Source organism: Montipora foliosa, chromosome 12, assembly GCF_036669935.1.
Source record: "Montipora foliosa isolate CH-2021 chromosome 12, ASM3666993v2, whole genome shotgun sequence".
Taxonomy (NCBI): Eukaryota; Metazoa; Cnidaria; class Anthozoa; order Scleractinia; family Acroporidae; genus Montipora; species Montipora foliosa.
In genome coordinates this window covers 39,644,006-39,658,526 of record NC_090880.1, presented here as the reverse complement: position 1 = coordinate 39,658,526, position 14,521 = coordinate 39,644,006, and the positions used below count along the sequence as shown (strand labels likewise).

General features: G+C 39.2%; 2 protein-coding genes across 7 annotated transcripts in view; one reads left to right on the top strand and one right to left on the bottom strand.

Annotated features, from left to right (window-relative positions):
- The window catches only part of LOC137978613 (uncharacterized), a 6,640-nt gene extending 2,271 nt beyond the window's left edge, over positions 1 to 4,369 (top strand). For 2 of the 6 annotated variants that reach the window (XM_068825609.1, XM_068825608.1), the window contains one exon: positions 1,508 to 4,368. In XM_068825609.1, the coding sequence (XP_068681710.1) occupies positions 1,517 to 2,920 (1,404 nt within the window). In that variant the 5' untranslated portion in view covers positions 1,508 to 1,516 and the 3' untranslated portion in view covers positions 2,921 to 4,368. Of the gene's footprint in view, positions 165 to 492; positions 544 to 1,507 lie in introns of all 6 variants that reach the window. The other 4 variants (XM_068825612.1, XM_068825610.1, XM_068825606.1 and 1 more) reach the window with 4 other exon arrangements.
- Positions 4,370 to 5,971: 1,602 nt separating this feature from the next.
- On the bottom strand, positions 5,972 to 7,895 carry LOC137979771 (uncharacterized). The gene has a single exon (XM_068827120.1). It carries the CDS (start codon positions 7,849 to 7,851, stop codon positions 6,511 to 6,513), a length of 1,341 nt encoding a protein of 446 aa, XP_068683221.1. The 5' UTR covers positions 7,852 to 7,895; the 3' UTR covers positions 5,972 to 6,510.
- Positions 7,896 to 14,521: the final 6,626 nt, after the last annotated feature.

The window sequence follows — 14,521 nt, the reverse complement described above, 5'->3', positions numbered from 1 at the left end:
GAATAGATTTTGGTCATTTGGTGATGTGCCAGTGCATGAGTGTGACACAGAAACTTGGTTGTATCAAATGAGTCCAGGAAACCATCAAAGATGAGATAAATATCAGTGAATAAAAACCAAGACAAATTTTAGGTTTTTATTCACGGATATTCACAGAGCCTGAGGTGAATAATAATAGGTGATTATTAGAAAAAATATGCACTTTCTGTAAAACAATAAGATTATAATAATTTCTTTGTCCGTCACCTCAACAAAACTGCTTGCAGCCATTTTGAAAAAAACGCTTAGGTTATTATGGCATAATTTAACTGCCTCAAGTGTGACCAATCATCTTAGAGAATTTTCAATAATCATCTATGTAATTATACTAAAAGCTGGTGTTTTGAGCTTGAGTCCAAATATTAGAGTATCTTGTTGCAAAGATGCCCCTTTTTTCATTAACCCTCTCTCTCATAAGAGTGACACTTATAGATTTTACTCTGTCTAACCCAGACGATTTTACTCCTCAATGGGGGGCCTCTTCAGGGATGAAAGGGATAATAAGTAAGTAATACGCCGCTTCCTCTTCTCACATTTTTCTTTACTGTCATTGATTTGTTTTCCATTCTGATGTGCACTTCATTTTAATGCAACCATATTGTCTGTTGACCTATCTTTTTTGCCATTCAAGCCATAATTTTCCTCTCTCAGCTGGCCCTTATAAACAAAGAGGTTGACTGCAGGCTTCCACGCCCTCCTGCTTATTACCATGGCACATAAGAGGCTGGGTAAGACCCAGACCACACCTTGGCCTTGATCTTTATCTGAAAGTCGCATTTGCCACCACCCTTGTTGACTCATCCCTTGACTTACTGCATTCATGACGTGTAGTGTGCATTACATGTAAATTTTGTTAGCTCATCTGTCAATAAAATAGGATGTGTTGCTGTCTCCACTACTACTGTTACTTTCAAGAGTATGATGCTACTGTTAGCCAAACATTTAAGAAACTGTTTTGTTGGCCATGGCCATGGATCAAGTTCTAAAAAGGGAGAATTCATTTGAATCAAGAATATTACATGCAACACTGTGTTAACTGCAAGTGCAAATTTGTAAATTAAATTGCTAAAATGCAGGGTTTTTTTCCTCAATTTATCCTTTTTTAATTTTGTTGTACAGAGAATCAGAATGGATTTTGATGAGGCACAGTGGCTTTGCCACTCTCAAGTAGTGACAAACGAAAAATTGCCCCATATATCATACAGTCATGTCCCATTACTTTTATTTAGCTCATTTCATATTCATAGCAAAGAGAACGGTCATTTATTAGAAGATACATGGGGGAATGGGGGGAGCTGGTGGAAATAAGGCAAGGTTATAATCAGTTTTTCCTACCCTACCAAATTCTATTGGGTGATTGGTGTAATTTTTTTTGACTTGTGTGACCTCGCCATAATTCAAAGATTAGCAGTGAAGAAACAGTACTCCCTTTAACAACCTTTAACTGATTTCTTTTTTGTTCTTTTAGTCAGCTGTAATGTATGTGGTTAACTCCTACCTCCATGTTCTCAAAAACATTGATTCAAGTTGGGGCGACTCGAGCAATCCTGCGACATCAAAGAAAACTTCTCGTCGATGGAGGTCACGCAAATTGTCACGTTCGTCTCAAAAGTCACGCAAGGATAGTCACGGTCGTAATTTCAGTAGCAGCAGCTCAGAGAGCGGACTTTTTAGCGAGGAACTTGTGAATTCCGGTTATTTTGGAGATGATGAGGTTGATCGCTGTCGGTGTCAACGGTGTCTTCTCGAAGTAGAGGCACAGAAACCTAAACAAGATTTTGCGGTCGATTATGACATCATTAGCGTAGACTTGAGTGCATGTGAAACTCCTAAACAACAACCGATTATTTATCATCCAAGAACGCAAGCAAACTACAATGATTATATTATTATCCCCTCGTCTCAAGAAGAATTTTTTGCTGGAAATCCATCACATAGCACTCCATTTGATAACACTGAAATACCAGAGTTGGACCTTTCTTTGCTCTTGCCCGATATCCCCCCTGTCCGCGTTGATATTCAAAACAAACTCAATAAATGCTGTTCTCGAAAGCTCTCAGACGATACTGCAGAAGATGAAAGTTCTTCAAGTTCCAGTCCTCCAGTCGTGCACAGTTTACCCAATATCAACGGGTCTGAAAGGTGTTGGTGGAGGGATAACGTCCTGTGGCAACTACAACAACGAAACAGCGCTCAGACGAAGCGGTTTTCGCAGCTTCAATCCGACGAACAGAGATGTCGGACTAAGGTGCGAATAAACCGAGAATTGGCGGACTATTTGAATAGATGTGGCGAACTTCGGCCACAGAGCGAAAGTTTGAACACCAGTTCATTAGACTTGGACGTTGAACCAATTTGTAGATCAGAGCTGATTCTTGCGATAAGAAATCATGGTACAACCAATGTTAAGACGCAAGAAGTTAAAGAAAATCCTCTTAAACTGGGCAGCATTGCGAATTTAGCGGTTACTTATCTAAATCGACAAAGAACTCTCGCAGAAGAAAAGCTGAGGGAAAGCGAGGATTCCTCATCTCCCGGATGTGGTACATCTCGGATGGGCACTCACGTCCCGAAACGCTCTCCAAGCAAAAAATGGCGGGAAAACATAATGAACCAGCTTGAAATGAGGAACTTTTTAGAATGCAAGTACTTTACAGACGCTCTTGCTCGCAGAGCTATGTCTCAGATAAACATTACACAGAGTACCTCACTTCCTTCACGAGGTTTGGCCGAATATGATATTATAACAGACGATGAAGTCAGTGGCTTGAGCTCCAAGATCATTCCAATCAATTCCACTCATTCAACGTCGCTGTCACAAGGTTACTATAGTTCTGCACCGTTCAGGAATCGCTTCTTTAAACGCGGTAAGCGCAGGTAGGGTAAAGGAAAGAAAGCTACCGTTTGGAACCAATCAAATTCTCAAGGTCCATTTTGAGCGGTTTTCAATTGAATGTCGAAAGTAATTAGCGGATTGCTTTGGTTTTGCATTTACTTCACTCAGTGATTGGTTGAAAGTTCTCGCGCCATTTTTTCAACCAATCAGAAGTGAAACCAAAACGAATCGTTGCTTGTGCGAGGACATTTTCCCGCTCTTTGTGTCGGCCATGTGTAATTACTTCGAGTTTTGATTGGTTTGCGGAATTTTCTCCGTCCTTTTTGATTGGCCAAAGTAATTACTTTGGTTTTGGTTTTACGACACTCGATTGAAACTCGCTCAATCAGAATTAGCACAGAAAGTCGCATGATCTCGACAATTCGGGATTAATGGATACAGGTGATGTTTAGAAAGTTCGCATAATTGCGAGAGTAGTTCGAAAACTTTAAAAACATCACGAATATCTAATATCTGTTCCTAATTGTACGAGAAGATCGTGCGATTTATCGTTTTTTATGCACTCAACAAAGTTTTCTCGAGGTTCATGAAAGTACTCTTGTTTGTTTTATAATTTGTTACGTTTCATTTTAGAATATGCCCGCTGTTTTCATTGAAAATAGAAAAACTACCATTTTGATTTTTATCGCGCTTAGTTGCCATATAGCAACTATTAATTAAGAATGTTACAGAGTACAATTTGGGATAAAACTGTACTTTTCTCGCGCAATTAGATTCGAGTAATTTTGTTGAGTGTATTTTGATTGGTAAAAGCTACCAGAGACAAAGATTCACTGGTTCCATGTTCTCTCTTACAACGCGGTGCTGCCAGTGGAATCTAGAACGGTCTTTTTCATTGGACGAACATCACAGCTTGCGCCGTGCTTGTGTCGCTTGTGAAAAACAGGCTTTAGGCGAGTGAAAAATTAATGGCCTGTTTCTTTAAGAAAAAAAAAGAAAAATCTCCAGCAAATTTATATTTTCTCTATAAGTCAAGTAATCTCTAGTCTGAAATACAGAGGAAAATATCATAACCTTGGAAAATGGATATTTTAGAGAAGGTTCCTTTATGTAAGCTCTTGTCCAGTTTCCCCTTCAAGAAACTATAGATCTTTTCAAGTAAAATAGTATATTTTTGTTTATAAGGAAATGTTATATTGAAAATTTCATGTCTATTGTAACATAAGTAGAGTACATATATCAGAAATTTATTGCATATTTTAAATATAAAATGAAAGTGACGGTATGAAACAATGTTGTGATTGGTTAGTTTCTACCAAAGATTAAAGAGAGAGCTTAACAACGACACCCCCACAAAGATGCTTGTTTAATTCGATAAAACAACGGTTTTGCCCGTTGTACAAAGGCGTTTCATATTTCAATCCGTGTTTTTTCGCCGCCGCCTTCTGCAAAACAACAGGGAGATGAAAGAAAATGCATCTTCGCGCTTTTCAAACGTTTTGGTGATTGTTTTAGTGTGTTCAACTTCTTTGAACCAGCTGAAGCATGCACTGACAAAAAGTTGTAGGGACAGTATTCATAGTAAGAGAGAAAATCCACCGTTGTCGTTTTCCCAAATACGTGCTGAGAGCGGGAACGAAATGTGCAAAAGTTACAAACGTACGTGCAGAGCTATTGTTTTGCTCACTAAATTCTTTCGTTCTAATAGCGTCTTCATAGGCCACTTTCGATGTACTAAAATTCAGCTTGAAAGAGAGTTTTAGAGGACAAGGACAAAAGAAAGTGGATGATACGCTAATATCTTTCACATTCGTTGCAACTTGTTTCTATTGTTTTTGTTCTCTCTGCCTCACTGTCATGAATATTGATATACCCTCCCGTCCCCTCCCCTGTCCTTCTCCCATCCCCACTCAAACGAAGTTGGACGTCATTAGGATCCCATCACTTCGATACATCGGTGTTACAGCGTTCTTGCAGATCGAGTCAATTTTTCAAATAGGGAGCTTAAGCATGCGCGTTTTTGAGACGCGGACGGCAACCGGAAAAGAACATTTCGTGAGCCAGGTTAGTGGTGTCTCTCAGATTTTTATACTAATCATCTCTAATTGAGAAAAGATACTTAGTAATGTAAATGTGGTTATGTAAAGACACGTTAAACGGGAAAACAGCTCACTTCCGGTTGCCGTCCGCGTCTCAAAAACGCGCTTGCTTAAGCTCCCTAATTAATTATCTCAAGTGAAACCACACCTCTGCAACCAATCTTAAGCCTTAATTAACCCTTTGGCTACCAGAGATTTGGCCGAAAAACACGTTTTGAAGCTAGTTGAGGGGTTTTTTGGTCACTGTCGTGCTGTTTAAGAGCTAAATCTCCCTACAAACCCGTTTCCAGGTTGTACACTCCGCGGCCTTTTCAGCCAGGTGCAAAATAAGCGCTTGCAAAGTTCAGGCATGCGCAGAAAGCAAAATTTCGACAGTTTTTAGGTTTAAAAGTAGCACAACACTTTCGACTTTCACTTTTCGCTTTCTCTCCTTCCCTCTCTTTTCGCTTTCCTTGCCTCATTTTTTTTTCAACTGCTGGGCATTTGGTAGGCTTTATTTTGGTGGGAAGAGTTTCTGAGAAACCCTTCATCATCTTAGAATTAGGTGCTCAGAAAGGTAGGTGGGTAATGGAGCAAGCTTTTCATGGAGATTTTCAGGTCAGTATTACTTGGTTTTTTTGCCGTTTCTCCAGTTTCCTTGACTGAATTGTGCTCATTCTGGTATAGTTTGAAAGATCTCTTCTCCCTGCACAAGTTAGTGGACAAAGCTGTTCCTGACCGTTAAAAGTGATGACGTCACAAGGGGTAGATGGGACCGTGGATAAAGCTGGACGTATTTTGCCAGGTAGTAATCAGAGGGTTAAGGGCAATGTTCAGATGGTACGACTTCTACTTACAACTTTAGCAAGCGAATAGCTTACCACCAGTTCACCACAAATCGTGTCGTGCGCGTGTAAAATGGTCGAAAAGCATGGCGTATTGTTCCCTGCTAGAAGAGGTCTCTTTTCTTTTGCGTTCGCTGGGTTGACGAGTACGGGAGAAGAGACCTGTGCCATGGGTCGAAATTCACTTTGTTGAGCATGCACGGCGGTTACTTAGCGACCGAATCCTTACGTCATACTTCATGTTGTGTGGGCTCACTTAACAGCAGCGGAATAACTGTAAAGGAATGCGCGAGACACAGTGGGCTCAAGTCACAGTCAGCAAACATATCATTGGGCATGCGGTTCGAAGAGTGCCGTCCAAGGTTGTGGACGGCGGTTGGATCAAAGCGAGTTTCGACCAATGGCAGAAGTCTATTCTCCCGTACTCTTCAACCCAGCGAACGCAAAAGAAAAGAGACCTGATAGCAGGGAAGGCGTATTGTTACTTGCATGTGAAAAAATCGTACTATCAGACTTCTCCCGTAACGTAATTAATTTTTCCCCAGTCTTGGATTGAGAATGGTCTTATTGAAAAAAGCTCGTCTAATTATAGCTTTTGAGTAGATCTACTATGGTAGTTTTGTATGCCCGTGGTTCTCAGCTGAGAGGCTTCTTACATCATTCTAGGACCATTTGCGACTAAAGCTGTAGTCTCATGCACGGTTTCTCCCATTCATGTTTTTATTTTATGTCCTAACCAACCTACGGGCATGTGACTCAAGACCAACCCATTCTTCGTCATAACCTCGCGCCTGGACCGGTGAATAAAACCGCTGAAACTCGAACTCTTTGAGCCCACAAACAACGAAGCGTGAATGCAAATCAATTGATCGTGAAGGCCCCGGATGTCCATATAAAACGAGTTCTCGGACGGCTCTAAAAATTCATCAGAAAAGTATAATTGATAACCAGCTTCGTAAAAAGGTTCGAACCATTGTCGGTTTGGTTCGTCTGTTGCTACAAATAAGGCTGTGGAAACGTTCAAGAAATTACTGACTGCCATGCGCTCTAGCCAGTGAGAAGGCGTTTTGCTAGAGCTTACTTTATGGTCTGTCCTTCTGACGTGAATGGCGTTGAATGGCCGAGGCAAAATGCTCAGTATTTGAAACGTTTTTTCGTAGACTTGAGGTGAAAATACCAGGTTTTCGAAAATCCATTTCTGTGCTTCACGAGCTTTCTCCAAGTTGAATAATCGAACGGATGCCTTATAGCTAGTGTCCTGAGACAAGTATATGATATCTGCTTTTACATTTTGAAGTTCATCTAAAATTCTTCTAATAACCGGCTTCCTCGTTTGTTTGTGTCGTCTCATTTCTGCTGGACACGCCCGAACACTCCTCGAACTGTTATTCGCGACGAAGTCGATTCTTTGGATCAGCGTTTCGTTTCCCTCGGGAATAGAATCGACCCAAAAGCCCAGTGCATCAGAATGACACACTATGTGCCATTTCAAATTTGAAGAATACTCTAAAAACTTTTTGTGATTCGTTTTTACCTCGAAAACATCCACTATTTTACGCATGCGCTTAAGGTCTAGCACTTCGGAAATTGGTGCCAGATCTCTCTCGGTCATATTGTTGTACACCCAATTGATGCCCCATTGTCTTTCAAAATTTCTCCATTGCGCGAGGTTTTTCTTCCGCAAAGAAATTGCTTTGTCGTGCGAAGCAACCGGATGTACTATCAGCGTCCTATTGAGTAATTTAGCCATAACGAGTGCATTTTCAATGGCAATGCGATGATTGTTCCAGCCGCCGTCGGGGGGTTGATAAGTTAAGTATAAACGTCGTGAAGTCTGCACAGAGGATTTGGCCACCTCATCATCTAATTGTTCTTCCTTTAATTTGGCATGTCCTTCTGTTCCACGACCCTGCGAAGAACTTGTCACACTTACAAGTCTTGCTTGGAAAGGCTTATCATCTCCTTCTTCCAAAGATAAATAAAAATGTGTAGCCATGAGCGATAACGCAGCAAAAAATTGAACAAACACAAGCCAAACAAACAAACGTGTCATCTGAAGTGTGAACTTCTTCGAGGTGGATTCTCAAAGAGTATCCAAATTTGTACTATCTTACTTTCTACTTCTTGGAAAAACGCCTCCATTATTTTCTGATTATGGACTGATTTTTTGTTAGAAACTAAGCAAGATTGAGTGATGACGCCACAATTGAGATAAGTTATTTTTCCATATCCAAACAGGTGGTTGGATTGTCAAGATAATGACAATGCGATCCTCCCACAATATAAACATATGAAGAAATCTACCTAAGAAGCTATCCTCGAGATTGATTACTATGTATCAATCTTTGTCAAACTATTTCAAAATCAATATCTGTAGGAATAAAAGGCTAATTGCTGAGGTGAGCCCTCCTTCCGGGATGACAAGTAGCGTCAGTGTAGTTTATGACAGCTTTTTGCAAGCGATTTGATCACTCAAAAGCACAGCAGGCAATCGGATGAGAACCTTACTTGTACAAGAACTCAACCTGCCTTCTTACATCTGCAACGCGTCGGTACAAATTTGGGAAAGTCAATCAATTTTCCATTTGCCTTATCTGTGATTTTATTTTCCTAATAATTGTTGATTTCAACATTATAAGTTCTGCCACTTGACATTTTAAGCTTTTCCTTTTGTTACTTGTGAAGAACTCATCTGTACACATGGGGATCTCTCCTCGATGGTTGAAAGCGTAACAAACCTTATTATGAATTCCATAATTCAGTCATCATGTTGTAGAATAGTTGCATTAATTTTGTCTTTTCTTTTGTTGCAAAGCTATGCCTTGAATATTTTTTTCGAACTCTTTAACTTTCAATAAGCACACTTAAGTTTATATCATGGCAGTTTTTGTTGGAACACGGCTTTAGAACGAACAACGTTTTATGGCAATAATCTTTGTTCAGTTGCACTCCTACCATGCACTAATTAATAAATAAATTCATTTTGTCAAAAAACATAAAATATATGTTACCAAAGATAAGCAAAACCTATGTGAAACAATTGCTCTTCGTTTAAAGATTAACTTTTCCAAGAGTTTGTTGTCGATGCTCTGTCAGTACAGACCTGTTCCCCTCATCAAGCTGGTTAACTTCGAAAGGCCGGTTTTACACGGTACGATTTGTCGGCCGGTTTTGTCGGGCCGACATATCGTACTGTGTAAATTGTGTAAAACGTTTAGTTTTTCCTCCAAAGATCTTCCCGTTGTCTTTTTAGTATCCACCATTTTGAACGCTTTCACTTTTAAGTATCTGAGCGCGTCACCTACTCGCATACAGTTTGATTGACATGACGGTTTCTCTCAGAGTGTCGGCCCGACTTTAAAAAATCTGCTGCAGTGCAAAAAAATTTTTTGAATCGGTTGTTCATCGGCTGTCAAAATACACGCAAGATTTGCGCTCCGACGCCGTCGGGCCGATAAATCGGGCCTATAAATCGTATCATGTAAACCGGCCTTAAACTGGGAAACCGTGTGGTATTAACTCTGTAGGGAGATGAAAGACGAATATTCGAATCATGTCGGAGTTTAAGCATTGAATTATTGCGAATACTGATTTACTTAACTACATGTGGAGAACCAGTGTCTTTTAAGCTTAAAGATTCAAAATCGGACAACAGCCTGAAAAAATTTCAATTATATACATAGGCAGAGTAAAGGCAAGATGAGGCAAAAGTTTGTTAACATAATATGTTTTTTACTCGCAGATGTCACAAAATTGGAGAGCAGAACTAACACTACCCGTTTTAAATATCCCCATGATTAAATCTTGTTATGGTGTATTAGACAATATCAGTTGCCAAAATCGTGGGAACAAAACTGAGATAATAGACAATAAAAGCTCTTACTTCGCAACTTAAACAAAGCAGCTGTTTGGCCACGCCTTGAAAGCGGGGTATTGCCCTGTGGGAAGGGAGTCATGGTGGCTTTGAATTATTTACTCTGGAACAAAACCAGATAGACCCTTTAAATCCGGAAAAACATTATTACCACTCTTATTGACAAAACGAGGCAATGTTTTTCACGGCTCGTTGGAGGAAGTGTAAATAAATATAACTCAAAGCCCAATCATGCGTATACAGTTTCCAGACCATAAAACAAAAAGTGTACTCGACTGAGAATAGAAGAAATATGGGATCTTGCCGCCCTGAACTTGGTTATTTAAGGTTTTCAAAGAAGGATTAAAACATTTAACCGGCTTTGACGAAATTCTAACCCATGGTATTAGAGACATCAGTTCGATGCTTCCTGAGGGTTTGCTACTTAGCCACATCTGTTGGAAACGAATCGGTTTTCTTCCCTTGTAGTATACCGTCTATTTTATTTTATTGCTATGATAAAAAAAGGCAAACGTTTGTATTTGCAAATTTTCTAGTTTATCTTTTTGGCCAATAAAGATTTTGCTATTGAATTTGGCACCATGGAGTGAGATTGTTCGACAGAGTAAAGAAATTTGTCAGAACAATACAAGTCTGACCTACCGCCGTCTAAAACATGGCGCCTGAACTGAAATCTAACGACTTTCCGGAAATGTATAATTGACAGAAACGCCAACACTGGACACATAAGATTGCTTTATCGATTGAAATTGTGAAAATTGACTCGACAAAAAATTCCTTTAAGTAAAATTTAAAATAGTTCGAAAGCTGTTGTGTAAAGTAGGTCTGATCTGTAAAGTGCAGGTACCGATTAAGTGAAACTTATCGATAAAGAATTTTTTAACCGCAGTCCGAAAGCAATTTATTTTTTAAGAGAAGGGCACTTCGCAGGCTTTGATTTTGCCTCAGCTTTTTTCAGTTCAAGATTGCTTTAGCCTTACAAAAATACATTGACAACATCGGCTGCTGCCTGCGTCAAATGATAGACTGACGGTGTTGAGGTTAATGATTTTTTCGTCGATCAAATTTGTAAATTGCCATAAGTTTATTTTAATAGTCCATATGGCTTGATATCTACCATGTGAGGAGTGGATTCTCGCCTATTATACTCTTTGGTAGCAAAGCGAGGGAAGCTATTATACAACAAAATCAGATGCTTAATGTTTAGTCACGATTACTATTTCCATATCACATAATTTTTTATAGCGAATCTAAACTCTTTTGAGATCGAGTTCCGTTTGTTAAACTCGCATTCTTGAAACTCGGCATCTGGATGAAACGTACAGACCACAAGATGTTACTATTTTACGTAAAATCAAACGTGATTTGCGAGCTCACTGAGCCCAATGAAGAACTGAACGAAATCATGACACAGTCCCAGCACTGTCAGCGTCGCGGCAATTTTTTGCCCCTCGTTTTTGTTCAAAGTGTGAAAAGTTTCTCCAGCTAAAGATGACTCTTTAAATTTTTTTTTTTTTTTGCTTTCTTGTGTGATTTTAGCTATTTAACTTCGATTTTTTGTCAGTTCCAAAGTTGATATAATCGGAAGCTGACAGAGCGACCTTTACCACCATCCAACCATCCAACCTTACTCTGCTAAAATTAACAGAAATCAATTTTTATGACCTTTTTTCATGCCATCAGCTATCTTTGAGATCCTAGGAAAAGATATCCAAGCCCTTTTTTGGCAGGAGTCATCCATACAAATTTTTGGCCTTTTCTTCAAATTTTAGTTTAGCCGCCTAATTTTGTCAAAACGAATCCACTTCTATCCTTGCCTTCAACAATAACCGATGTTAATAAGCTAACACTGTAGTAATATTGTCTTAAGTAAAAAAAAACTTTATCTATTGTCTTAAGCAAAAAAAACTACATCATCGTTTTCTCTGGTTAAGACATCTTTAAGCATTCTACAAAGGGGCTAAGATAGTGCGCGAAAGCCCCTAAAAGACATCGCGGTAACTCGTATGGCTTGTTGAAGAACTAAAACAAGACTATGAAAAACAATGATATTCAAATTTGGTGTCATCTGAGTTTCGTGGTAACCTGACCATCGTAAAGATATCTAATAGCTGAGATTCCAGCTGGTTTGTCCTTCAGGCCTTTGAATCTCCGCCATTTCACAGCGGGCTAATTTACGTTAATAAACCTATGGCTAAACTTGCCACCGAGGCCCACCGAGGGCGAGACATTATCCTTACGACATGTGAGGGCGTTTGCACGGGAAAGTCTTAAACTAGAAAAGGCATCTTCTTTCCACTTGGCTAAATCATTTTTTTGAAGTAATATGTTTTGAAACAGCAATTGTTAATGATCAGTGTTTATTACTGCCAAACTTTCAATAAATTACAACACTTTGTAATGTGATAAATGACGCCAGATTGACTAAACAGAGAAAACCGCAAAACATTCAATTTTTTGTCGAAGGCTCTTCACATAATCCAGCACCCTCGTAAGTGCGTTGATAAAAAAACCGCCTTTTCTTTAAAGTATTGAACATTTTACTATAACCTAGCGCCCATTTTTTCTTTATTTCACTCTCTGCAATCTTCCGTTTATGTTTTTTGGGGAATCACTTAGTCTGCCTTTTCGCGTGAAAAAACATCGAAACTTAAAACAACTCATTTTTTCTGAAAACAAAGAATCGGCTCAAATTGGCGATTAAAAGGTACAGAACTTGTGATAGAGGCGTAGAAAGGTGATGAAAATGATAGCAGACACGAAGCCTGCGACAGGCAATTAACAGCCCGGAAACATAATAAACTCGAGACTATATAACAAGCAATGGTGGGAATAATTCAGCAGTGCTCTATTCAGTTCTCAAGTGGCCGTGAAAGAACGAGGATATATTGGTAAGTCGTCTTTCCTTAATTAATCGATTTCTTAACTTTATTCCTCAAAAGTTACTTCACGTTCATACTGAATTTAGAAGTACGCTCAAGAGAAAAGGTGAAAAGTTTCCAAAGGGTAAATTCGTTTTTGAAGCACTTCTAAAAATTACTTTGAGACACTGAGGAGCCATATGGGATCCTGCTTAAAGTTGTAACTCAGTTTTATATTATTTCGCCCTCAATTTTTCGTCACGCGATTTTCTTTATTTTCTTGTGTTTACCGGCCGTTTTACGCCAAAGTCGTGATTGCTTTATTTGTTATATTTTACTGTGTCTCTCCTTTCTTTCCCGATGTGTTCAACTCAGCATTCGTCCATGTTGGTACTCATATTTGATAGATGACTATATTTTGTCATTTAAGTCAGTCACGAAGGAGTGCAGTTCTCGAAGTCAAATGTTCATTTTCCCTGATGAACATTGAAAAAATACATCGCTTCATTAATTTACCGCGGTTAAAAAAGAATAGTCTATATTATACACCACATTCGTGAGAGTGCAATTTCTGTCGCTGTTGATGCTGTTAGTTTTAGCAAGTCAACTTGACTAAGCCATTTTGAGTTCACTTTGTTGTCTTCAGTTTTGCAAGGCGAAAGTTTTGTTCTTAAAACTCTTTTAGCTGGAAACACTTTCACTTAGACCATGTTGGACTCGCCTTGAAAACAGGAAGTGGGACGAAAAGAAAGTTACATTGAAGACGCAAAACATTTTTTTTTTGCGTGGGAAAGCAACTACGCAAAATGCACCAAAAGAATGCAAAGACCCCCTGTGCCAAACAATAGCGGACATCCGGGGATCCGGGGTGACCAGGAACAAGCTAAGGGTTTGCGCACGCGTGGAAAGCCCACGCGGAAACTTATTTGAGGCTTGAAGACCACGTCGCTCGGTAACGTCGAATTCCGCCAAACAGTCGAGTGATTTACCCTGTTTCCAGAAAAGCCTGCCCTTTTTTTTTAATTTTTTCTCAGTAACAGCATTGCATTCTTTCTTCAACCGCCGCCACTATACATTTTCAAGTTTGTATTTAGGTTGTTAAGTAATTTTAAACTGGAACTCCTCGAGAGTTTATGAAACGACGACGGCAACTGTGCTATCGAGAGTATTTCATAATTATTTCCTCTCGTTCAGTTCAGTTGTACAGCTGTGCGAAGTATTCAAAAACGTGATTGGTGCCGACGGATTTGAAGCCGAAAGGTGCAGAATGAAACATTCCCTGTCAAATGCTCACGATGAAGTCAAAAGTTTTAATTTGGTTGTTTTACGTTGTTTTTCAGACTACGGCAAAGATAAGTTTCAAAATTCGTGCCGCGTGACCCATTTATCTTCCTCATTCAACCAACAATATCATTATTTTCCGTTGTGGTTGCCGTTGCCGTGTGTTGAAGTGCGTTTTTTTTTTGCCTTGGCTGCGTCATTAATTGTATGTCTTTCTAGTAGTTTAATTTCTTGGAAAACCTGCTCGGCACAGTACAGTAAAAGTTTGGAAGCCTGGCGATAGCCCTTATGATTATTCCAAGCAGCTAGGCTCTAATTTGTCATTAGTTAATACCAAGTATTGTATAAAATTAATGCTAAGCCAAGAATAGAGTACAAATAAAGTTTCTTCTTTTACGAAAACAATTATCTTAGTCAATCGTCATGCAATGTATATTTACCTCAGCATTATTCTAAATTTCGACAATTAATAGGCGTCAAAATGGTCTGAAGTTACCGGCACTCTACTTTTGCGTAAATTGTGTGATTTTTTTACTAAGTACGTAGATTTGTTTCAGCCCGAGCGGGAAAAAAACGCTACAAGTAAGTAGAATGGACTCAAGGTGCCAACAACAACAAGGTAGTCGTGCCGCAAATTACATCATCTAGGGAGATATCAGTGTATATAATCTTAGTTTTGTTTGAAATCAACAAAATGGTGGACAAAG

What these genes read in the sequence shown, in the direction of transcription:
- LOC137979771 (XM_068827120.1), bottom strand. Translation starts at nt 7,851, where the DNA reads ATGACACGTTTGTTTGTTTGGCTTGTGTTTGTTCAATTTTTTGCTGCG.